Source organism: Phoxinus phoxinus (genome assembly GCF_949152265.1).
Source record: "Phoxinus phoxinus genome assembly, chromosome: 3".
Classification (NCBI taxonomy): Eukaryota; Metazoa; Chordata; class Actinopteri; order Cypriniformes; family Leuciscidae; genus Phoxinus; species Phoxinus phoxinus.
Genome location: NC_136878.1, coordinates 12,169,652 through 12,194,900, shown reverse-complemented (window position 1 = coordinate 12,194,900; position 25,249 = coordinate 12,169,652). Strand labels below are relative to the sequence as shown.

General features: G+C 39.1%; 2 protein-coding genes across 3 annotated transcripts; both read right to left on the bottom strand.

Annotated features, from left to right (window-relative positions):
* Window positions 1–244: 244 nt before the first annotated feature.
* Window positions 245–25,024, bottom strand: LOC306995826 (chemerin-like receptor 1). 2 transcript variants are annotated; one of them, XM_079607754.1, is made up of 3 exons: window positions 24,956–25,024; window positions 4,438–4,556; window positions 245–1,574 (listed from the first exon to the last, which is right to left on the bottom strand). In XM_079607754.1, the coding sequence occupies exon 3, from the start codon at window positions 1,538–1,540 to the stop codon at window positions 509–511; it is 1,032 nt and encodes a 343-aa protein (XP_079463880.1). In that variant the 5' UTR covers window positions 1,541–1,574; window positions 4,438–4,556; window positions 24,956–25,024; the 3' UTR covers window positions 245–508. The 2 variants fall into 2 exon arrangements, with proteins under 2 accessions (XP_079463880.1, XP_079463879.1); XM_079607753.1 differs by lacking the exon at window positions 24,956–25,024 and having other exon boundaries at window positions 4,438–4,587.
* On the bottom strand, window positions 4,794–8,640 carry LOC306995822 (chemerin-like receptor 1). The gene is made up of 2 exons (XM_079607749.1): window positions 8,512–8,640; window positions 4,794–7,528 (listed from the first exon to the last, which is right to left on the bottom strand). Exon 2 carries the CDS (start codon window positions 7,507–7,509, stop codon window positions 6,451–6,453), a length of 1,059 nt encoding a protein of 352 aa, XP_079463875.1. The 5' UTR covers window positions 7,510–7,528; window positions 8,512–8,640; the 3' UTR covers window positions 4,794–6,450.
* Window positions 25,025–25,249: the final 225 nt, after the last annotated feature.

Genomic DNA, 25,249 nt, shown 5'->3' with positions numbered 1-25,249 from the left:
GTGAGAACTGGGATCATTTTGACAACGTTTTCGTTCGAACATGAAAAATGCAAAAATGCATTTTTAGTAGCTACATCATTGTTGTGTAAACATACCCTTAGTTACTGATTATCGCCACCCATGTCTAATGGATCTCTCTTTTTACCTCCTGTGTATTTATAATCCTGGTTGTGTTCAGTTCTCTGTGGTTGTTGTTAATGTAATGTGCTATCTGCATGACACATGCACCACAAACGATAAGATAAAAACAGTAAAGATTTAATTGTTAGAATAGAATTCTGCAAAATCATTAAGCAAAATGGCATTTTAATATACAAAACTTTTGTAGAAACTTAAATTATTCTTGACCTTTCAGCTGTGTTACTTATTTCTGAACTCCAACATGCAACAGACAAACAATTGTAAAACGTGTTAATGTTCAGTCTTTTCTACAGGCCAGCATGCAGTCAGAAGAGAATGGAAGAGAATAAAGAGAAATATATTTTGTCCAAGAATTGTTTTTCAAATTTCAGATAGCAGTGGAAAGTCTGTTATCCACAGAATTGGTAATGGAAGTTCTTTGGAAAGCGCTTCGGGTCTCCTCATCAATAGCGCTCTCAATCTTTGACAGAAAGGAATAGCATTTCTTCTTCAAATCCTTGGCCATGAACGCATAGAGGAATGGGTTTATAAAGCTGTTTGCAGTGGCAAGAGTTGCAGATATTTGTTGGGCTGTGTGAAAGACATGATCAAACTCAGATTTGTCCAACTCTATAATAGATACAATGTGAAATGGCAACCAACAGATAAAAAAAGTTGTAATCAGTAATGTCATGATCTTGTAGGGCTTGGTGGATTTGGACATTTGGTTTGCTCTAAGTTTACAGATCAGGATGATGTAACAGGCGGAAATGGTCAGGAATGGAATTAAAAACCCAAAAGTAAAGCGCATGAACACAACGGTTCTGTGGTGATGCTCATAGTTGCTATAACATTTGACTGTTGATGATTTGTTTACAATATCTCTGAATTTGACAGATGGAATGCTAAGCAAAACAGACACGAACCAAGCCATCACAACAACTAAAGAAGCTTTCTTTGCAGTGCGTTGATTTTGGGCCCAGACAGGAAACTTGACTGTGATGCAGCGATCCACACTAATGATGACCAGGATGAAAATGCTGCTGTACATATTGAGGGTCATGACAAAAGAGGTGAACTTGCACATGAAGAGCCCAAAAATCCAGCTGTCAGTAACTATATAGCTAATGAGGAAAGGGAGAGTAGCGCAGAAAATGAAGTCAGACAAAGCCAGACTCAGGTACCAGGTGGTGTTCACAGACTTCTTCATCTTAAAACCAGTAATCCAGATCACAGCACCATTTCCAACGATGCCAAGCAGGAATATGATCACATTAAAAATAACTGTGATTACACATGCTGCTTCCCTGCAGTATCCAGCATCTAAATCCACAGAAAGTTTTTTTGAGTGATTTTTGATCTCATGCAAATGATCACCGTAGTCATAGGTTTCTGGTTCTGGAGTTGGAGTTGAATTCATTATGCCTTGTTAGAACTGAATAGGAAGTAGAATTCTGCAATGAGAACAACAGGCAATTTATCCAAATATATTTAAATTAAAGCCATTTTGCATTTAATTTTGCATACAGTAAGTCCACGGGTCAGAAAGTAAAAGTCCTGCCATATGTTTATTCCACCCATGAACTGCCAGCTGATTTCACTATTCTACCTCCTGGCTGAAAAACTGTGTTAATAATGATTGGAACAAAATACTGAGAAGGACTTACTTTCTGAACCAGGACTTTACACCTCTATCAGGTTACTTGGGGGGGATATTACAGAGACTGGGTTATTTTTAATCAGTCCTTTTCTGACAGGCAAAACTGCAGGCCAATAAAAAGCACATCGCCTCCAGAATTTTCATCACTTCCCTTATTTTTTTTCATGTAAACTTCTTACACTTTTCTGTTTATCCTTGTGACTTTAAATGACCTCCGAAGGGTTATTTGTATGAAGGAAATTGCTTAATTTTTTATTATTTAAAATAAAAAAAAGCATAATTTAAAATTACTTAAAAAGCTATTTCAATGTTTAAACCACACAGAACCACAATTTACACAAGAGGCATGTTATTCGCATTTGAATTTTAAATGCAACTCACTTTGAAACTTCAACATGTAAAAATTATGTATATCTTTATGTATATATATGTATATTTAATGTATAAAAATATTAATATCTTTGTTAAGTGAGAAGGATGTAATGTTTCTTTTTTTGTATCATATCTTATATCTACAACCTGTAAAGATGCTGCGATCCTGAATTTTTAAAGTAAGTTCTGTTGCAGCATAGAATTAGTCATATTAATTCTTTTACGGCTCTCTTTTTTTAGAATAGTACAGAAAACAAGTGTTCATTGCATGACCAAATACAGATAGTGAAGTGTATCTTACTTCTGTTTGATGCACTGGCAAGGCCGCCTTAACCTAATGGGAGGCCCTGGGGCTGAGAGGTTTTGTAGGCCCCCCAAATCCCCCCGCCATCCACTCAATTTAGTCTCGTTTTAAAATGGTGTAATCTACATCATAAAATGCATTAGTTTCTTTCAAGACCTGGCAACAACAGTGAGTTTTCCTTCTTTGAGCCAGAAAACACCATAATGTTGTTATTAAAATATCACTGAGCCCTCTTGAGCATAAACACAAGACACTTTATTTATCAACAAAGCAACTTACGTTGACGAAAACCAAAATGTGTGATTTTAAACACTATTATGAAAAACATCATCACCAACCATCACCTGTCTGCACAAACATACTCAACCTGTCTGAACTGATATAACTGATAACAGCAACAGATAAATGTAGGAGCCTCTTCTCTGACCTCAGCGGGCCTTTTGGTCATATACTGACGCTTTTGACATATCGTCTACATCCAACGCACATGGCACCCTTTAATATGAGACGCAGATAGATATGGGCCAGAAGGCGCCTCCTAGCGGTCTAACCCTAACCCTACCCCAGACCTAAAACCAACCATAACCGAACAAAGCTCTGTGCGTGTCATATTGACGCTAAAGGGTGCCATGTGCGTTGGATGTAGACAGTATATGACGCCCAAGGATGAGAATGCGTTGGACATGCACCTGCACAGACACAAACACACTCATTTCAGCACCGTGGATAGCAACACCAACACGGCCAAACCACTTTTGGCCAGGTATCAAGAAGATAAAAACTGAGCAACATTTATAGAAGGTTTGCAGTATAAATGTTAATTTCTCTTAAAACAATGCACAACCACAACAATTTAAAACCTGCACAACAGCACAAGCTATAAATACAGTACTTTCTTACCTTTTTAGAAGTGCTTTCGTACTTCTAATAGAAGTGTTTTCGTACTTTTAGAAGTGTCTGCACAAACATTAATAACTGATAACTGATAACGATCATTTGCATGTTTCCAGTCAAAATAACCCCCACTCACAAATGCTGATTTCTCCGTGTTCTGGCCAAATAGTTTGCATGCAAAACAAAACACACTACCTACTGATGGTGAATAACAGAGCCATTCTCTGGGCACAAACTCTCCATTACTGAGTTTGCGTTTGAAATGCATTTTTGAGAAAAATCTTCTCTGCTGTTTATATTTGCGTTCCGATGCTGACACGTCTGCATTTTTATTTTGACAGACCTTCGGTCCCATTTTCGCCCAATAAGCCCGCACTTGTGGGTCAATATTATTTCCCCAGCGGCCCGGGTCACTGTTATATCATCTGACTGGTTTGCGGCCTGGTCCTCTCTCTGAGACTCACCCGCACCCCGCTCCTCCTCCCCTCTATTGATGCTGCTGGCAGTCCCCTGCTGTTCCTCGTCCACCTGCGCGGCGGGCGCGGCCTGCACCTCCTCCGCTCCCTCCGGTGTGTGAAGCGATGTTTCTCTGGTGCTGGATGCATCTTCACTAGCACTAGAAGCTGGTTTAAAAAATCCGGTGAGCTTTGGGATGCTCTTTAGCAGACATTTTTCGCGCAACTCCTTAATAAGGAGTTTTCTTTTCTGGGCACCGCTCTCAAACTTCCGACTCATTTTTTCTTTTCTGATCACCGCTCTCAAACTTCCGACTAAATTAATGACACGGACACACCCAGTAGCGCAGGAAGGGAGACCACCCCTGGTGGTGAGCTGTCACTTCACCTGTCACGGGGGAGCTGTCAGTCTGACTAACATTGTAAGCAACTATAGACATTCAGATAATAGCTTTAGAGCCTTGAACACGAGAAAAAAAAAAAGAAAAAAAAAAAGAGAAAAAAAAAAAAAAAAAAAAAAACACCGACCATCGGAGGCCCCTAAACTTGCGAGGCCCCTGGGCTTCAGCCCAGGTAAGCCCGTGCATTAAGGCGGCCTTGTGCACTGGCTCATATGACAAAAAATAACTTACCTCACAAAGAAAGCCTCACAATGCCGTTTGCAATGCTTCAGATATGTACTTCTGCTGCTGGGTTGTTTTCTCATCTGATGAGAAAGACTACCGGCCAAATATCTTAACACCAAGTTCCTCTGTAAGATGCAAAAAAAAATTCTGAGAACTGAGACTACTGACGGCCACACCAGTACCCTATTCAAAACGTCACTGTTTATCTGATAGTTAGCGATAGGCTGGCTTGAGGTTAAACCTCGAGAATGTAGCATCATTTCAGTGAACAGGCCAACACGAGACAAACTCAGCTGTCTTTAACATTGTGGGAGGATGCTGAAGTGGGGTATGTTGTGAAGCGCACATGCAGCACATTAATTGCAGTCAAACAAGGGTCTTTATTAGTCACAGAAAAGTTCAGTTAAGTCATTATACAAGTGGTTATAAAGATTAAAGAATACTTGCTTACATCAGGAATCCATTTGTATTGTGCATGTGATGGTGGTGTCAGAAGTCAGTATATTGTTTATTTCCGTGTAATGTACAATAGGCATATGACTGGCCTAAAATTATGTTGGTCTGTCCTTATGCTTCGTTCACACAGGAATGGTTATTACATTCCGTCTATACAAATGACTTTGACACTTCATCTTAAAATGTGCTGCAACAACAAAAAATATCTGACCAAAGCAGTTGTTAAATAAAATACTGTTACATTTCCCATGTTGATTCTTCACATATGTTTTAGCTGAATTCAAAATTATGCATAGCATTATATTTTGTTGTTAGGGTTAAATCATCTCTCAGGACCTTCAGTGTGACAATCACATTGACTCCATAGTGAAAAAAAAAAAAGCCCAGTAGAGGTTGTACTTCCTTTGCCAGCTCAGGAAGTTCAACTTGCTCACAGGCGCTGCTGATGCAGTACTTCATTAACTGTCTAGTTTTGCTCAACTACAAAATCCGTCATAAGAAGACTACAGAGAGGATTATTGGTGCTCCCCTGCCCACCCTCCAAGAACTGTATACATGCAGAGTGAGAAAAAGGGTCAGAAAATCACCCTGGATCTCTCACACCCAAGCCACATTCTCTTTGAACATTTGCCTTCTGGCCAGCGCTAAAGAGCACCAGAAAAACCAGGCAAGAGAAAAGTGTTTTCCCCCAGGGAAGAAAAGTTTCTTCTACCTCATGGACAGTTACATGTTCTCCCCACTGTGCAATGATAATATGTGCAATATCACTTATATCTATTTCTTATTTCAAGTATTTAATTCTTCTTATTACATTTCCTGTTAACTCTATTCAATTTGAATAAAGCACATAGACATATCTTTATTTTTCATTTTATATCTATATGTTGTTGTCTCTGTTTACTGGAAGCTTCTTCTGTCACCAAAACAAAGTCCTTGTGTGGGCAAACATACTTGGCAATAAAGCTCTTTCTGAATTTGATTAAATGAAATATCCATAAACTTAACGGATAGTGTCATGGCAGAAAATTACGATTTCTTTTTTTGTACAGTGCAAAACTAAATACAAAATATATAGGAACAGATTTACTAAACAGGGTAAATTAGCATGAGACTGGCAATTTTCACAAATTGACTACCGCAAACCTTAGTAAATCATATTGCATTATTCATTTAAAAACTCTCAATCCATAGTTTTTGAAGGAGAAATTCTTACAAATGCATATGCAATAAGGTCAGCAGCAAAAATAACTGTGTCCATGCCTTTTCATCGCTAAAGTACTGTAGTTAAGGGCTGGCACGAGCTGTTAGAGAATCTGGCCCTTATAGTTTTTTTTGTTTTTGTTTTTACAATTAATCATACTAAATAAATGCATTAATCAAATGTCAAGCTCCAAAACACCTGACTAAAAGTTTCTAGTAATCCTAAAGACCTTGATTAGTTGGTGCATTTAATTATGGCTGGAACTAAACTCTGCAGGACAGTGGCCCTCCAGGAATTAAGTTTGACACCCCTGCATTAAATCGACAGCTCTAATGCAAAATAAAGTACTTCCAGTTTATTCTTCAGATATGAGTAGATGCCCTGGCATCCACCGAGCTAGAGCGAGAGAGGTAGCGACTGATCGTTCGGCCATCTTCTCCAATAGCATTCTCGATCTTTGATAAGATGGAGCTCCGGAACTTCTTCCTGAAGTCATTGCCCATGAAGACGTACAAAACAGGGTTTAAGAAGCTGTTAGCAGCAGCAACAGTTGTGCCAATGGTCAGTCCGAGAGTAATCACCTCAGTGTTGAAGGTTTCGTTTTGTTCGATTAGCACAAATGTGTGGTACGGCAGCCAGCACAGGAAGAAGGTCAGAATGAGAGCCGTCATAATTTTAAACGGTTTGTTGGACTTTGCCATCTGGGTGGCTCTCAGTCTCAGGATGATGACAGTATAACAAAAGATAATGAGGATGAAAGGCATCACAAATCCAAAAACAAAGCGGCTTGTTGCAATGATTTTGTGACTATACTGGCTGGACGTGTAGTTGTTCATGCATCGGTTTGTGCCTAGGTGATTCTGGACATCACGGAATACAATAGATGGGATACTTAAAGCTGCAGAGATGATCCATGCGAGTACAATTAACACAGAGGCTTTTCCGATAGTGCGATGATTCTGTGCCCAAACAGGAAACATGACGGCGATGCAGCGATCCATGCTGATGATGACGAGGAGGAAGATGCTGCTGAACATGTTGAGGAACATGACAAAGGACGTGAACTTGCACATGAAGAGGCCAAAGATCCAGTCCGCGGTGACACTGTAGGCAATGTTAAAAGGCAAACAGGCACAGAATATGAAGTCAGATAGAGCCAGGCTCAAGTACCAGGTAGTATTGACCGACTTCTTCATGCCAAACCCTGCAATCCAGATAACCACCGCATTTCCTCCAAGGCCCAGCAAACAGATGATCACATTGATCACCAGCAACAACAGGCAAAGAACTTGAGTGAAACATTTGGTGTGGACTGTCGTGTGGGAAGGAACTCCATCATAATTTATATTACTGTAGTTATGATCTGTGTAATTTTCATAATCAATTGAATCATAGTTAAATTGAAAATCTGTTGAATCCATTGTAATTTACGTTGATTCCCTGAAAGCAGACAACAAAAAGATATTTTGTTAGTTAAATTGTTATTTAAGTATTAAGATCAGTAATATCACAGTCACTGTTCCCATATTAATATTGATCAGCAATGTCATTTCAACCTAAAAGTTCAATGTAATTTAATTAAATTTAATTTCAAATATTTAATTTTTCTTATTACATTCCCTGTTAATTCTATTCAATTTGAATAAAGCACATAGACATATCTTTATTTTTCATTTTATATCTATATGTTGTTGTCTCTGTTTACTGGAAGCTTCTTCTGTCACCAAAACAAAGTCCTTGTGTAGGCAAACATACTTGGCAATAAAGCTCTTTCTGAATTTGATTAAATTAAATATCCATAAACTTAACGGATAGTGTCACGGCAGAAAATTACGATTTCTTTTTTTGTACAGTGCAAAACTAAATACAAAATATATAGGACCAGATTTACTAAACAGGGTAAATTAGCATGAGACTGGCAATTTTCACAAATTGACTACCGCAAACCTTAGTAAATCATATTGCATTATTCATTTCAAAATTAATTTTGTCAACTTGTAAAAAATAAATATAAATTAGATTAGCAAAAAATTATTTGAGAGAAAATTTTAACTGAATAAATACAATTCAGAAAATCTTGTCATTTGTAAATCAAAATAGATTCAATATTATATAATATATAAATATTATAATAATTACAACACTGTAAAACATTCTAGACTCTTCTAGTGACTGGTCACATCTAAATTTTTCAATTGGCCCAAGTGAAATTCTGCAAATTGATAAAATAAAATGTGCAGAATTTCACTTGGGCCAACTGAAAAATTTAGATGTAACCAGTCACTAGAAAATTTTTAGTTGGGGAGGTTAGAATTTTTTTTACAGTGAAGTACCTCTGTGCACAGAAACGTTCAAAGGTAAACACTTCAATGTGGTTTGGAGTAAATTTTCAAAAGTCTTATAAATAACCAGCAGTCTCTCACCTGTTTCAGCCGAGAAACAGTGTCTCCAGCATTACCTCACCAGCACCCACTTGACATCTGACAACTGTGTCGCTTTTGCATTTATAAAGTCCTATCCTTCTCTTGAGCAATTTTGTGCATGACTGCACATGCTGTACTTCCACAAAACACTTCTCAAACTGTTTTTGTTTTCCTCATCAACAAGATCCCCTACTTTCACTTCTTGATTTTGTTCTTCTAGTTTTGGAGAAACAGATTCATAAATAAAAAAAAGATTTGGCCATCTACAGTGAAATGACGTAATTCAGTGATGAGATCAGCCTGAGTAAGAGAAGGTTACAGCCCGTAAAGACATTAATAATCATTTAAATTAAATAGCCTCATGACAATAATAAAAGTTTTCTTTTATCTCAATAAAATAATTAAAGGATAATTTAAAGTAATTTACATAGAAAAATCCCAGGTGTTTTACTTTTATTTTTCAAATCATTCTTGAATATTCTTTTGAGTATTGTCTAATATGCAATTATTTTATAGGGTTTTCTTGTATTCAATATCACTTATAAAATGTAAAGCTTAACATTTTTATAAAAACTTTTAAAAAATCGAATTCCTCAGTGACATCATCCTCCAGGAAGTGCCATCATTTTGGTGAGAAAACAACAGCACATAGTAAGTATCAGTAAGTATGGATTTAATGAATTCTGTGATGCTTTGTGTATAGGTTGATTGATTTATCTTATTAATTTCACCATGTACAACTATCATAAAATTATAGGAACTGTATTACAAAAATCCAAGTTCAAAAGATTAAAATGGCCAAAGATAACTGTTGACACCATCATGTAAGATACCTTTTAATCTCTCCCTGAAGATTGGCTTAACTTTAGCTCTTTAATTACATCATGTTAGGCTTCAACCTGTTTGCATCCTGTTCATTTACATGCCTACATGTTTCTGAGCTTAAAGGAGAACTCCGGTCAATTTTAACATTGAGCTCAATTTTTTGTAAATTTGGAGTGCTGTCAATACAGAGAACAACGACAAAAATCTGAGTTATCCTCTTTTTAAAATTTGCACCCTATTGACTTCAATGGGGTCTAATTTTAAACCTGCTTTTATTTCTCTTATCATCCTTGATGTGTCATACAAGTGCCCAGCCATGTTGAGTGATTCCTTCAGAGTGAACACGAGTGAATCTGACTGCAGTAGATGTGAAAGATATTAATAAAAATGATGTTATATCAGCCAGCGCACATACCTGTATTTACTTCCTGTTTTCAGTCGAAGTCCAAAGTAGTCGATTGTCGAGTTCACACGCATAGGTTTAGTTACCTATGATCATGCGCAACATACTGTTCATCACGCTGCTCATCCATCTCTTCTTCTGGCATCACCCGTACCGTCCGCTGCCTCTGCCAGTCCCATGGCCCGACTAGCGACATTCAACGGGGAGGTGACTCAATGGGATTGGAGAGTTTCATACAGAAGACCATCCGCATCTCTCAATGCCTAACCGCCTGCATCAGCTCTTCCTCCGCTGTATGTCCTCCGCCCACAACACCGTCTGTCATTCCTCCACCAGAACCTATGCAAATCGACAGTTATCACCTGACCCAAACGGAGCGTCAAAGCAGAATCCAACATCGTTTATGCCTGTACTGTGGTAAAGAAGGTCATGTTATCAACATCTGTCCCGTGGAAAGTCCAGAAATCACTCACAAGGTTGAAATTCCGTCAGTTTACCGGGCGTTCCAGGATGTCTTCAGTAAAAAACTGGCTACCAAATTACCACCTCATCGGCCATGGTACTGTGCTATCGACCTGCTACCTGGGGCCACCTTACCTAAGGGTAGGGTATATCCCTTGTCCATCCCGGAGCAGAAGGCCATGGAGGAGTATGCAGAGGAAGTTCTTCAACAACAGTTTATTCGTCCATCCACGTCCCCTGCCGCTTCCAGCTTCTTCTTCGTTGCCAAGAAGGACGGGGTTCGAGGCCGTGCATTGACTACCACCACCTCAAATCACAGACTGTCAAGTTCGGCTATCCCCTACCTCTGGTCCCCGCTGCTCTGGAACAACTAAAAGGAGCCCGTATCTTCTCGATGTTGGACCTGCGTAGCGCCTATAATTTTAGCCAGAAACTAGCTTATTTTTTTGCACAGGCCTATCTAAAGGGTTAATGGTGCCACCTGGTTATCAACAGTAAAAATTAAAAATTTTACCTCTTCCCAAAAGGGAAAACCACCAACAATCAAAAATGCATGATTATATATGGTGTCATGGCTTTGAAATAAAAAAATGTGGTTATAATGGAAGTGAATTGGGCAAAAACAGCCATGGACAGTAAATGAGGGAGAAAAGGTTAATCTGATGCTGCACAAAAACTAACAATGCATCAAAACCAATGTTGTTTCTAATCTTTGACATGTCCAAGACTCTGATAAAAGGTTAAATAAAAAATTCCGGCCACAATCACATTTTATATTGAAAATAAGTCATTTCGTGTTTTTTCCCCTCCAAATCAGTGACATTTATGAATTTGGCAATTAAAGAGTTAAAATCCTGATTTTTATTTTTTTTATTTTAGTAGTTTTGATCAGGACTGAGGTTGATTAATGCAAAAAAAAAAAAAAAAAGGATTTATTTTTTATCTGATACATTTTTACAGCAGTTTAAAGTAGTGGCTGTTTTCAGCCACGAACATAACGAAAGGGTAGTGAATTTGCCCACAGTGTACTGTTGAGTTTTTGAAAAATTTCAAAGCATTTCCCCAAAATATGTGTCAAAATAAGATTTGTCACAAAAAATCATTCCATTTGCTGTTATGGCCAAATTAAGACTCAAAAATACCCCATAGTGGATGAAAACATCCCTAACAGCACATAAGGGCTTTACCGCAGATTCATTCACAACTACAGTCTCATCAGTTCACCCATGACTTCCTCCCTCAAAGGCCGGCCCAAGTCTCTGTCCTTTACCTACAAAGCTTCTGAATCCTTTCAACGGCTTAAGGACGCCTTCCAGTATGGAAGTAAATTAATGACAAATGTTTTTGAAACAAAAAGCCTGTTGAATTGCACTACTTGGAAAAAAATATGCATTGCATTAACCATGCTTGCATTTTAATGCATTGTATTTTTAGGACTTGCATTTTTTTATTGGCTCAAATTCAACATGGTTGAATATTTAAGCTGTGAATATTTCAATTCAAAACATTTCAAACACATTTTCATTATTCAAAGTTCAATAATCCATATTCACCTTTCATATTTCACTTCCAAAATATTCAAACTGTTTAAAAATACAACCTATGATATTCAACAGGCAATTTTCGGATCCAGAGACTGTTCAGTTCACATCGGCCGATCCAGAGACTGTTCACATCACGTCTGCCGAGCCTGAGCTTCACGTCACGTCTGCCGAGCCTGAGCTTCACGTCACGTCTGCCGAGCCTGAGCTTCACGTCACGTCTGCCGAGCCTGAGCTTCACGTCACGTCTGCCGAGCCTGAGCTTCACGTCACGTCTGCCGAGCCTGAGCTTCACGTCACGTCTGCCGAGCCTGAGCTTCACGTCACGTCTGCTGAGCCTGAGCTTTACGTCACGTCTGCCGAGCCTGAGCTTCACGTCACGTCTGCCGAGCCTGAGCTTCACGTCACGTCTGCCGAGCCTGAGCTTCACGTCACGTCTGCCGAGCCTGAGCTTCACGTCACGTCTGCCGAGCCTGAGCTTCACGTCACGTCTGCCGAGCCTGAGCTTCACGTCACGTCTGCCGAGCCTGAGCTTCACGTCACGTCTGCCGAGCCTGAGCTTCACGTCACGTCTGCTGAGCCTGAGCTTTACGTCACGTCTGCCGAGCCTGAGCTTCACGTCACGTCTGCCGAGCCTGAGCTTCACGTCACATCTGCCGAGCCTGAGTCTGTTCCAGTTCCTGAGCCGGTGGTGTCTGTTCCAGTTCCTGAGCCGGTGGTGTCTGTTCCAGTTCCTGAGCCGGTGGTGTCTGTTCCAGTTCCTGAGCCGGTGGTATCTGTTCCAGTTCTTGAGCCGGTGGTGTCTGTTGCTGTTCCTGAGCCGGTGGTGTCTGTTGCTGTTCCTGAGCCGGTGGGGTCTGTTGCTGTTCCTGAGCCGGTGGGGTCTGTTGCTGTTCTTGAGCCGGTGTCTGTTGCTGTTCCTGAGCCGGTGTCTGTTGCTGTTCCTGAGCCGGTGTCTGTTGCTGTTCCTGAGCCGGGTTCTGTTCTTCTGCCGTGGTCGCCCAAGTGGTCGTCTTCGCCCTGGTCGTCTCCACCATGGCCGCCCGAAAGACCTTAGTTTTTTTATTTTTTCATACTTTTGGGATTTTGACGACAGGTCCCGGGTCATTGTTTTTTTTTTTTTTTTTTTCATACTTTCCTATCATGGTTAAAAGGCAAAAGATATTCTTTAAACTGATGGCAGTTAAGCTCCATCCACAAAAAAATTTAATCAGCCTTTTTTTAAGCCACTTCATCAAAACCTCTCATAATGAGGGTGGGGGAACGGATTCCGACAGCTGTTTTTTTGCCGTCGGATTCTGTTCCCCCCCCCTCTCATTTTTCTTAGCAGTGAGGTTCAAATACTCAACAAACTTTTGTTTTCTAGTTGTCCCCTATACCCTAGTGGTCTAAGCACTGATATTTAACACTTTTGGGATTTTGACGACCAGAGTTCAAGTCCCGGGTCATCGTTTTTTTGGTTTGTTTTTTTCATACTTTTGGGATTTTGACGACAGGTCCCGGGTCATCGTTTTTTTTTTTTTTTTTTTTTTCATTCTTTATCATGGTTAAAAGGCAAAATGTATTCTTTAAACTGATGGCAGTTAAGCTCCATCCACAAAAAAATTGAATCAGCCTTTTTTTAAGCCACTTCATCAAAACCTCTCATAATGAGGGTGGGGGAACGGATTCCGACAGCTGTTTTTTTGCCGTCGGATTCTGTTCCCCCCCCCTCTCATTTTTCTTAGCAGTGAGGTTCAAATACTCAACACACTTTTGTTTTGCACTTGTCCCCTATAGCCTAGTGGTCTAATCACTGATATTTAACACTTTTGGGATTTTGACGACTAGAGTTCAAGTCCCGGGTTATCGTTTTTTTTTTTTTTTTTTTTTTTCATAATTTTGGGATTTTGACGACAGGTCCCGGGTCATTGTTTTTTTTTTGTTTTTTTCATACTTTCCTATCATGGTTAAAAGGCAAAAGATATTCTTTAAACTGATGGCAGTTAAGCTCCATCCACAAAAAAATTGAATCAGCCTTTTTTTAAGCCACTTCATCAAAACCTCTCATAATGAGGGTGGGGGAACGGATTCCGACAGCTGTTTTTTTGCCGACGGATTCTGTTCCCCCCCTCTCATTTTTCTTAGCAGTGAGGTTCAAATACTCAACAAACTTTTTTTTTCTAGTTGTCCCCTATAGCCTAGTGGTCTAATCACTGACATTTAACACTTTTGGGATTTTGACGACCAGAGTTCAAGTCCCGGGTCATCGTTTTTTTGGGGGGTTTTTTTTCATACTTTTGGGATTTTGACGACAGGTCCCGGGTCATCGGTTTTTTTTTTTTTTTTTTTTTTCATTCTTTCCTATCATGGTTAAAAGGCAAAAGATATTCTTTAAACTGATGGCAGTTAAGCTCCATCCACAAAAAAATTGAATCAGCCTTTTTTTAAGCCACTTCATCAAAACCTCTCATAATGAGGGTGGGGGAACGGATTCCGACAGCTGTTTTTTTGCCGTCGGATTCTGCTCCCCCCCCCTCTCATTTTTCTTAGCAGTGAGGTTCAAATACTCAACAAACTTTTGTTTTGCACTTGTCCCCTATAGCCTAGTGGTCTAATCACTGATATTTAACACTTTTGGGATTTTGACGACTAGAGTTCAAGTCCCGGGTTATCGTTTTTTTTTTTTTTTTTTTTTTTTCATAATTTTGGGATTTTGACGACAGGTCCCGGGTCATTGTTTTTTTTTTGTTTTTTTCATACTTTCCTATCATGGTTAAAAGGCAAAAGATATTCTTTAAACTGATGGCAGTTAAGCTCCATCCACAAAAAAATTGAATCAGCCTTTTTTTAAGCCACTTCATCAAAACCTCTCATAATGAGGGTGGGGGAACGGATTCCGACAGCTGTTTTTTTGCCGACGGATTCTGTTCCCCCCCTCTCATTTTTCTTAGCAGTGAGGTTCAAATACTCAACAAACTTTTTTTTTCTAGTTGTCCCCTATAGCCTAGTGGTCTAATCACTGACATTTAACACTTTTGGGATTTTGACGACCAGAGTTCAAGTCCCGGGTCATCGTTTTTTTGGGGGGTTTTTTTTCATACTTTTGGGATTTTGACGACAGGTCCCGGGTCATCGGTTTTTTTTTTTTTTTTTTTTTTCATTCTTTCCTATCATGGTTAAAAGGCAAAAGATATTCTTTAAACTGATGGCAGTTAAGCTCCATCCACAAAAAAATTGAATCAGCCTTTTTTTAAGCCACTTCATCAAAACCTCTCATAATGAGGGTGGGGGAACGGATTCCGACAGCTGTTTTTTTGCCGTCGGATTCTGCTCCCCCCCCCCTCTCATTTTTCTTAGCAGTGAGGTTCAAATGCTCAACAAACTTTTGTTTTGCACTTGTCCCCTATAGCCTAGTGGTCTAAGCACTGTCATTTAACACTTTTGGGATTTTGATGACCAGAGGTCAAGTCCTGGGTCATCGTTTTTTTGTTGTTGTTTTTTTCATACTTTTGGGATTTTGACAACAGGTCCCGGGTCATCGGTTTTTTTTTGTTTGTTTTTTTCATACTTTCCTATCATGGTTAAAAGGCAAAAGATATTCTTTAAACTGATGGCAGTTAAGCTCCATCCACAAAAAAATTGAATCAGCCTTTTTTTAAGCCACTTCATCAAAACCTTTCATAATGAGGGTGGGGGAACGGATTCCGACAGCTGTTTTTTTGCCGTCGGATTCTGTTCCCCCTCTCTCATTTTTCTTAGCAGTGAGGTTCAAATACTCAACAAACTTTTGTTTTCCACTTGTCCCTTATAGCCTAGTGGTCTAAGCACTGAAATTTAACACTTTTGGGAATTTGACGACCAGAGTTCAAGTCCCGGATCATCGTTTTGTTTTTTTATTTTTTCATACTTTGGGGATTTTGACGACAGGTCCCGGGTCATCGGTTTTTTTTTTCATTTTTTTTTTTTCATACTTTCCTATCATGGTTAAAAGGCAAAAGATATTATTTAAACTGATGGCAGTTAAGCTCCATCCACAAAAAAATTGAATCAGCCTTTTTTTAAGCCACTTCATCAAAACCTCTCATAATGAGGGTGGGGGAACGGATTCCGACAGCTGTTTTTTTGCCGTCGGATTCTGTTCCCCCCCTCTCATTTTTCTTAGCAGTGAGGTTCAAATACTCAACAAACTTTTGTTTTCACTTGTCCCCTATAGCCTAGTGGTCTAAGCACTGACCTCTAACACTTTTGGGATTTTGACGACGAGAGTTTCAAGTCCCGGGTCATCGTTTTGTTTTTTTATTTTTTCATACTTTGGGGATTTTGACGACAGGTCCCGGGTCATCGGTTTTTTTTTTCATACTTTCCTATCATGGTTAAAAGGCAAAATATATTCTTTAAACTGGTGGCAGTTAAGCTCCATCCACAAAAAAATTGAATCAGCCTTTTTTTAAGCCACTTCATCAAAACCTCTCATAATGAGGGTGGGGGAACGGATTCCGACAGCTGTTTTTTTGCCGTCGGATTCTGTTCCCCCCTCTCATTTTTCTTAGCAGTGAGGTTCAAATACTCAACAAACTTTTGTTTTGCACTTGTCTCCCATAGCCTAGTGGTCTAAGCACTGACATTTAACACTTTTGGGAATTTGACGACCAGAGTTCAAGTCCCGGATCATCGTTTTGTTTTTTTATTTTTTCATACTTTGGGGATTTTGACGACAGGTCCCGGGTCTTTTTTTTTTTTCTTCATACTTTCCTATCATGGTTAAAAGGCAAAAGATATTCTTTAAACTGATGGCAGTTAAGCTCCATCCACAAAAAAATTGAATCAGCCTTTTTTTAAGCCACTTCATCAAAACCTTTCATAATGAGGGTGGGGGAACGGATTCCGACAGCTGTTTTTTTGCCGTCGGATTCTGCTCCCCCCCCCTCTCATTTTTCTTAGCAGTGAGGTTCAAATACTTAACAAACTTTTGTATTGCACTTGTCCCCTATAGCCTAGTGGTCTAAGCACTGACATTTAACACTTTTGGGATTTTGACGACCAGAGTTCAAGTCCCGGGTCATCGTTTTTTTTGTTTGTTTTTTCATACTTTTGGGATTTTGACGACAGGTCCCGGGTCATCGGTTTTTTTTTTTTCATTTTTTTTTTTTCATACTTTCCTATCATGGTTAAAAGGCAAAAAATATTCTTTAAACTGATGGCAGTTAAGCTCCATCCACAAAAAAATTGAATCAGCCTTTTTTTAAGCCACTTCATCAAAACCTCTCATAATGAGGGTGGGGGAAAGGATTCCGACAGCTGTTTTTTTGCCGTCGGATTCTGTTCCCCCCCCCCTCTCATTTTTCTTAGCAGTGAGGTTCAAATACTCAACACACTTTTGTTTTGCACTTGTCCCCTATAGCCTAGTGGTCTAAGCACTGAAATTTAACACTTTTGGGATTTTGACGACCAGAGTTCAACTCCCGAATCATCGTTTTGTTTTTTTATTTTTTCATACTTTGGGGATTTTGACGACAGGTCCCGGGTCTTTTTTTTTTTTTTTTTTTTTTTTTCATACTTTCCTATCATGGTTAAAAGGCAAAAGATATTCTTTAAACTGATGGCAGTTAAGCTCCATCCACAAAAAAATTGAATCAGCCTTTTTTTAAGCCACTTCATCAAAACCTCTCATAATGAGGGTGGGGGAACGGATTCCGACAGCTGTTTTTTTGCCGACGGATTCTGTTCCCCCCTCTCATTTTTCTTAGCAGTGAGGTTCAAATACTCAACAAACTTTTGCTTTGAACTTGTCTCCCATAGCCTAGTGGTCTAAGCACTGACATTTAACACTTTTGGGAATTTGACGACCAGAGTTCAAGTCCCGGATCATCGTTTTGTTTTTTTATTTTTTCATACTTTGGGGATTTTGACGACAGGTCCCGGGTCTTTTTTTTTTTTTTCATACTTTCCTATCATGGTTAAAAGGCAAAAGATATTCTTTAAACTGATGGCAGTTAAGCTCCATCCACAAAAAAATTGAATCAGCCTTTTTTTAAGCCACTTCATCAAAACCTCTCATAATGAGGGTGGGGGAACGGATTCCGACAGCTGTTTTTTTGCCGTCGGATTCTGTTCCCCCCCTCTCATTTTTCTTAGCAGTGAGGTTCAAATACTCAACAAACTTTTGTTTTCTAGTTGTCCCCCATAGCCTAGTGGTCTAAGCACTGACATTTAACACTTTTGGGATTTTGACGACCAGAGTTCAAGTCCCGGGTCATCGTTTTGTTTTTTCATTTTTTCATACTTTTGGCATTTTGACGACAGGTCCCGGGTCATCGTTTTTTTTTTTTCATTTTTTTTTTTTCATACTTTCCTATCATGGTTAAAAGGCAGTGAGGTTCAAATACTCAACAAACTTTTGTTTTGCACTTGTCTCCTATAGCTTAGTGGTCTAAGCACTGAGATTTAACACTTTTGGGATTTTGACGACCAGAGTTCAAGTCCCGGGTCATCGTTTTTTTTTTTTTTTTTTTTCATACTTTTGGCATTTTGACGACAGGTCCCGGGTCATCGGGGTTTTTTTTTTCATTTTTTTTTTTTCTTACTTTCCTATCATGGTTAAAAGGCAAAAGATATTCTTTAAACTGATGGCAGTTAAGCTCCATCCACAAAAAAATTTAATCAGCCTTTTTTTAAGCCACTTCATCAAAACCTCTCATAATGAGGGTGGGGGAACGGATTCCGACAGCTGTTTTTTTGCCGTCGGATTCTGTTCCCCCCCTCTCATTTTTCTTAGCAGTGAGGTTCAAATACTCAACACACTTTTGTTTTGCACTTGTCCCCTATAGCCTAGTGGTCTAAGCACTGTCATTTAACACTTTTGGGATTTTGATGACCAGAGGTCAAGTCCTGGGTCATCGTTTTTTTGTTGTTGTTTTTTTCATACTTTTGGGATTTTGACAACAGGTCCCGGGTCATCGTTTTTTTTTTTTTTTTTTTTTTTATACTTTCCTATCATGGTTAAAAGGCAAAAGATATTCTTTAAACTGATGGCAGTTAAGCTCCATCCACAAAAAAAATTGAATCAGCCTTTTTTTAAGCCACTTCATCAAAACCTCTCATAATGAGGGTGGGGGAACGGATTCCGACAGCTGTTTTTTTGCCGTCGGATTCTGTTCCCCCCTCTCATTTTTCTTAGCAGTGAGGTTCAAATACTCAACAAACTTTTGTTTTGCACTTGTCTCCTATAGCCTAGTGGTCTAAGCACTGACATTTAACACTTTTGGGAATTTGACGACCAGAGTTCAAGTCCCGGATCATCGTTTTGTTTTTTTATTTTTTCATACTTTTGGCATTTTGACGACAGGTCCCGGGTCTTTTTTTTTTTTTTCATACTTTCCTATCATGGTTAAAAGGCAAAAGATATTCTTTAAACTGATGGCAGTTAAGCTCCATCCACAAAAAAATTGAATCAGCCTTTTTTTAAGCCACTTCATCAAAACCTCTCATAATGAGGGTGGGGGAACGGATTCCGACAGCTGTTTTTTTGCCGTCGGATTCTGTTCCCCCCCTCTCATTTTTCTTAGCAGTGAGGTTCAAATACTCAACAAACTTTTGTTTTCTAGTTGTCCCCCATAGCCTAGTGGTCTAAGCACTGAGATTTAACACTTTTGGGATTTTGACGACCAGAGTTCAAGTCCCGGGTCATCGTTTTGTTTTTTCATTTTTTCATACTTTTGGCATTTTGACGACAGGTCCCGGGTCATCGTTTTTTTTTTTCATTTTTTTTTTTTCATACTTTCCTATCATGGTTAAAAGGCAAAAGATATTCTTTAAACTGATGGCAGTTAAGCTCCATCCACAAAAAAATTGAATCAGCCTTTTTTTAAGCCACTTCATCAAAACCTCTCATAATGAGGGTGGGGGAACGGATTCCGACAGCTGTTTTTTTGCCGTCGGATTCTGCTCCCCCCCCCTCTCATTTTTCTTAGCAGTGAGGTTCAAATACTCAACAAACTTTTGTTTTGCACTTGTCTCCTATAGCTTAGTGGTCTAAGCTCTGAGATTTAACACTTTTGGGATTTTGACGACCAGAGTTCAAGTCCCGGGTCATCGTTTTTTTATTTTATTTTTTTCATACTTTTGGCATTTTGACGACAGGTCCCGGGTCATCGGGTTTTTTTTTTTCATTTTTTTTTTTTTCTTACTTTCCTATCATGGTTAAAAGGCAAAAGATATTCTTTAAACTGATGGCAGTTAAGCTCCATCCACAAAAAAATTGAATCAGCCTTTTTTTAAGCCACTTCATCAAAACCTCTCATAATGAGGGTGGGGGAACGGATTCCGACAGCTGTTTTTTTGCCGTCGGATTCTGTTCCCCCCCTCTCATTTTTCTTAGCAGTGAGGTTCAAATACTCAACACACTTTTGTTTTGCACTTGTCCCCTATAGCCTAGTGGTCTAAGCACTGTCATTTAACACTTTTGGGATTTTGATGACCAGAGGTCAAGTCCTGGGTCATCGTTTTTTTGTTGTTGTTTTTTTCATACTTTTGGGATTTTGACAACAGGTCCCGGGTCATCGTTTTTTTTTTTTTTTTTTTTTTCATACTTTCCTATCATGGTTAAAAGGCAAAAGATATTCTTTAAACTGATGGCAGTTAAGCTCCATCCACAAAAAAATTGAATCAGCCTTTTTTTAAGCCACTTCATCAAAACCTCTCATAATGAGGGTGGGGGAACGGATTCCGACAGCTGTTTTTTTGCCGTCGGATTCTGTTCCCCCCCTCTCATTTTTCTTAGCAGTGAGGTTCAAATACTCAACAAACTTTTGTTATCACTTGTCCCCTATAGCCTAGTGGTCTAAGCACTGACCTCTAACACTTTTGGGATTTTGTCGACCAGAGTTCAAGTCCCGGGTCATCGTTTTGTTTTTTTATTTTTTCATACTTTTGGGATTTTGACGACATGTCCCGGGTCATCGTTTTTTTTTTTTTTTTGTTTTTTTTTTCATACTTTCCTATCATGGTTAAAAGGCAAAATATATTCTTTAAACTGGTGGCAGTTAAGCTCCATCCACAAAAAAATTGAATCAGCCTTTTTATAAGCCACTTCATCAAAACCTCTCATAATGAGGGTGGGGGAACGGATTCCGACAGCTGTTTTTTTGCCGACGGATTCTGTTCCCCCCCTCTCATTTTTCTTAGCAGTGAGGTTCAAATACTTAACAAACTTTTGTATTGCACTTGTCCCCCATAGCCTAGTGGTCTAAGCACTGACATTTAACACTTTTGGGATTTTGACGACCAGAGTTCAAGTCCCGGGTCATCGTTTTTTTTGTTTGTTTTTTCATACTTTTTTGATTTTGACGACAGGTCCCGGGTCATTGTTTTTTTTTTTTTCGTTTTTTTTTTTTCATACTTTCCTATCATGGTTAAAAGGCAAAAGATATTCTTTAAACTGATGGCAGTTAAGCTCCATCCACAAAAAAATTGAATCAGCCTTTTTTTAAGCCACTTCATCAAAACCTCTCATAATGAGGGTGGGGGAACGGATTCCGACAGCTGTTTTTTTGCCGTCGGATTCTGCTCCCCCCCCCTCTCATTTTTCTTAGCAGTGAGGTTCAAATACTCAACAAACTTTTGTTTTCTAGTTGTCCCCTATAGCCTAGTGGTCTAAGCACTGACATTTAACACTTTTGGGATTTTGACGACCAGAGTTCAAGTCCCGGGTCATCGTTTTGTTTTTTCATTTTTTCATACTTTTGGCATTTTGACGACAGGTCCCGGGTCATCGTTTTTTTTTTTTTCATTTTTTTTTTTTTCTTACTTTCCTATCATGGTTAAAAGGCAAAAGATATTCTTTAAACTGATGGCAGTTAAGCTCCATCCACAAAAAAATTGAATCAGCCTTTTTTTAAGCCACTTCATCAAAACCTCCCATAATGAGGGTGGGGGAACGGATTCCGACAGCTGTTTTTTTGCCGTCGGATTCTGTTCCCCCCCTCTCATTTTTCTTAGCAGTGAGGTTCAAATACTCAACACACTTTTGTTTTGCACTTGTCCCCTATAGCCTAGTGGTCTAAGCACTGTCATTTAACACTTTTGGGATTTTGATGACCAGAGGTCAAGTCCTGGGTCATCGTTTTTTTGTTGTTGTTTTTTTCATACTTTTGGGATTTTGACAACAGGTCCCGGGTCATCGTTTTTTTTTTTTCATTTTTTTTTCAGTCTTTCCTATCATGGTTAAAAGGCAAAATATATTCTTTAAACTGATGGCAGTTAAGCTCCATCCACAAAAAAATTGAATCAGCCTTTTTTTAAGCCACTTCATCAAAACCTCTCATAATGAGGGTGGGGGAACGGATTCCGACAGCTGTTTTTTTGCCGTCGGATTCTGTTCCCCCTCTCTCATTTTTCTTAGCAGTGAGGTTCAAATACTCAACAAACTTTTGTTTTGCACTTGTCCCCTATAGCCTAGTGGTCTAAGCACTGACATTAGTCAGGGGGGGGGGGGTTTCATACTTTTGGGATTTTGACGACAGGTCCCGGGTCATCGGTTTTTTTTTTTTTTTTTTTTTTTTTCATTCTTTCCTATCATGGTTAAAAGGCAAAATATATTCTTTAAACTGGTGGCAGTTAAGCTCCATCCACAAAAAAATTGAATCAGCCTTTTTTTAAGCCACTTCATCAAAACCTCTCATAATGAGGGTGGGGGAAAGGATTCCGACAGCTGTTTTTTTGCCGTCGGATTCTGTTCCCCCCCTCTCATTTTTCTTAGCAGTGAGGTTCAAATACTCAACACACTTTTGTTTTGCACTTGTCCCCTATAGCCTAGTGGTCTAAGCACTGTCATTTAACACTTTTGGGATTTTGATGACCAGAGGTCAAGTCCTGGGTCATCGTTTTTTTGTTGTTGTTTTTTTCATACTTTTGGGATTTTGACAACAGGTCCCGGGTCATCGTTTTTTTTTTTTTTTTTTTTTTCATACTTTCCTATCATGGTTAAAAGGCAAAAGATATTCTTTAAACTGATGGCAGTTAAGCTCCATCCACAAAAAAATTGAATCAGCCTTTTTTTAAGCCACTTCATCAAAACCTCTCATAATGAGGGTGGGGGAACGGATTCCGACAGCTGTTTTTTTGCCGTCGGATTCTGTTCCCCCTCTCTCATTTTTCTTAGCAGTGAGGTTCAAATACTCAACAAACTTTTGTTATCACTTGTCCCCTATAGCCTAGTGGTCTAAGCACTGACCTCTAACACTTTTGGGATTTTGTCGACCAGAGTTCAAGTCCCGGGTCATCGTTTTGTTTTTTTATTTTTTCATACTTTTGGGATTTTGACGACAGGTCCCGGGTCATCGTTTTTTTTTTTTTTTTTTTTTTTTTTTTCATACTTTCCTATCATGGTTAAAAGGCAAAATATATTCTTTAAACTGGTGGCAGTTAAGCTCCATCCACAAAAAAATTGAATCAGCCTTTTTTTAAGCCACTTCATCAAAACCTCTCATAATGAGGGTGGGGGAACGGATTCCGACAGCTGTTTTTTTGCCGACGGATTCTGTTCCCCCCCTCTCATTTTTCTTAGCAGTGAGGTTCAAATACTTAACAAACTTTTGTATTGCACTTGTCCCCCATAGCCTAGTGGTCTAAGCACTGACCTCTAACACTTTTGGGATTTTGACGACCAGAGTTCAAGTCCCGGGTCATCGTTTTTTTTGTTTGTTTTTTCATACTTTTGGGATTTTGACGACAGGTCCCGGGTCATCGTTTTTTTTTTTTTTCGTTTTTTTTTTTTCATACTTTCCTATCATGGTTAAAAGGCAAAAGATATTCTTTAAACTGATGGCAGTTAAGCTCCATCCACAAAAAAATTGAATCAGCCTTTTTTTAAGCCACTTCATCAAAACCTCTCATAATGAGGGTGGGGGAACGGATTCCGACAGCTGTTTTTTTGCCGTCGGATTCTGCTCCCCCCCCCTCTCATTTTTCTTAGCAGTGAGGTTCAAATACTCAACAAACTTTTGTTTTGCACTTGTCCCCTATAGCCTAGTGGTCTAAGCACTGACATTTAACACTTTTGGGATTTTGACGACCATGCAGAGTTCAAGTCCCGGGTCATCGTTTTTTTGGGGGGGGGGTTTTCATACTTTTGGGATTTTGACGACAGGTCCCGGGTCATCTTTTTTTTTTTCCATTTTTTTTTTTTTCATTCTTTCCTATCATGGTTAAAAGGCAAAATATATTCTTTAAACTGATGGCAGTTAAGCTCCATCCACAAAAAAATTGAATCAGCCTTTTTTTAAGCCACTTCATCAAAACCTCTCATATTGAGGGTGGGGGAACGGATTCCGACAGCTGTTTTTTCGCCGTCGGATTCTGTCCCCCCCCCCTCTCATTTTTCTTAGCAGTGAGGTTCAAATACTCAACAATCTTTTGTTTTCACTTGTCCCCTATAGCCTAGTGGTCTAAGCACTGATATTTAACACTTTTGGGATTTTGACGACCAGAGGTCAAGTCCCGGGTCATAGTTTTTTTTTGGGGGGGGGGGGGGGGGGGGGGGGGGGTTCATACTTTTGGGATTTTGACGACAGGTCCCGGGTCATCGGTTTTTTTTTTTTTTTTTTTTTTTTTCATTCTTTCCTATCATGGTTAAAAGGCAAAAGATATTCTTTAAACTGATGGCAGTTAAGCTCCATCCACAAAAAAATTGAATCAGCCTTTTTTTAAGCCACTTCATCAAAACCTCTCATAATGAGGGTGGGGGAACTATCTGTGACAACTATTAATTGTTCAATTTTTTCTTTTTTAAATGTATTCAGTTCATGCAATCTCTTGCTCTGAATATGCAAAGCAGATATTTGGAGCCATTTCTCTAACCACAACCTCAGATACATGCCTTTAAATTTATAAAAACTAAAGTGTAAATTATTTGACATACCTTAGCAGCCAAAAGCACCATTAGTCAGTCCATTACTTGCAGATTCAATATCGTATCTTTAAGTGAGAAGGATGTAATGTTTCTTTTTTTGTATCATATCTGATATCTACAACCTGTAAAGATGCTGCGATCCTGAATTTTTTAAGTAAGTTCTGTTGCAGCATAGAATTAGTCACATGCATCTTAATTCCTTTACGGCTCTCTTTCTTTAAAATAGTACAGAAAACAAGTGTTCATTGCATGACCAAATACAGATAGTGAAGTGTATCTTACTTCTGTTTGATGCACTGGCTCATATGACAAAAAATAACTTACCTCACAAAGAAAGCCTCACAATGCAGTTTGCAATACTTCAGATATGTACTTCTGCTGCTGGGTTGTTTTCTCATCCGACAAGTGCAGACAGACCTACTGGCCAAATATCTTAACATCAAGTTCCTCTGTAAGATGCCAAATTTTCTGAGAACTGAGACTATTGACGGCCACACCAGTACCCTATTCAAAACGTCACTGTTTATCTGATAGTTAGCGATAGGCTGGCTTGAGGTTAAACCTCGAGAATGTAGCATCATTTCAGTGAACAGGCCAACACGAGACAAACTCAGCCGT

Bases quoted from the DNA above. Each gene is read 5' to 3' on its own strand.
- LOC306995826 (XM_079607754.1), bottom strand. From the start codon at position 1,540: ATGAATTCAACTCCAACTCCAGAACCAGAAACCTATGACTACGGTGAT.
- LOC306995822 (XM_079607749.1), bottom strand. From the start codon at position 7,509: ATGGATTCAACAGATTTTCAATTTAACTATGATTCAATTGATTATGAA.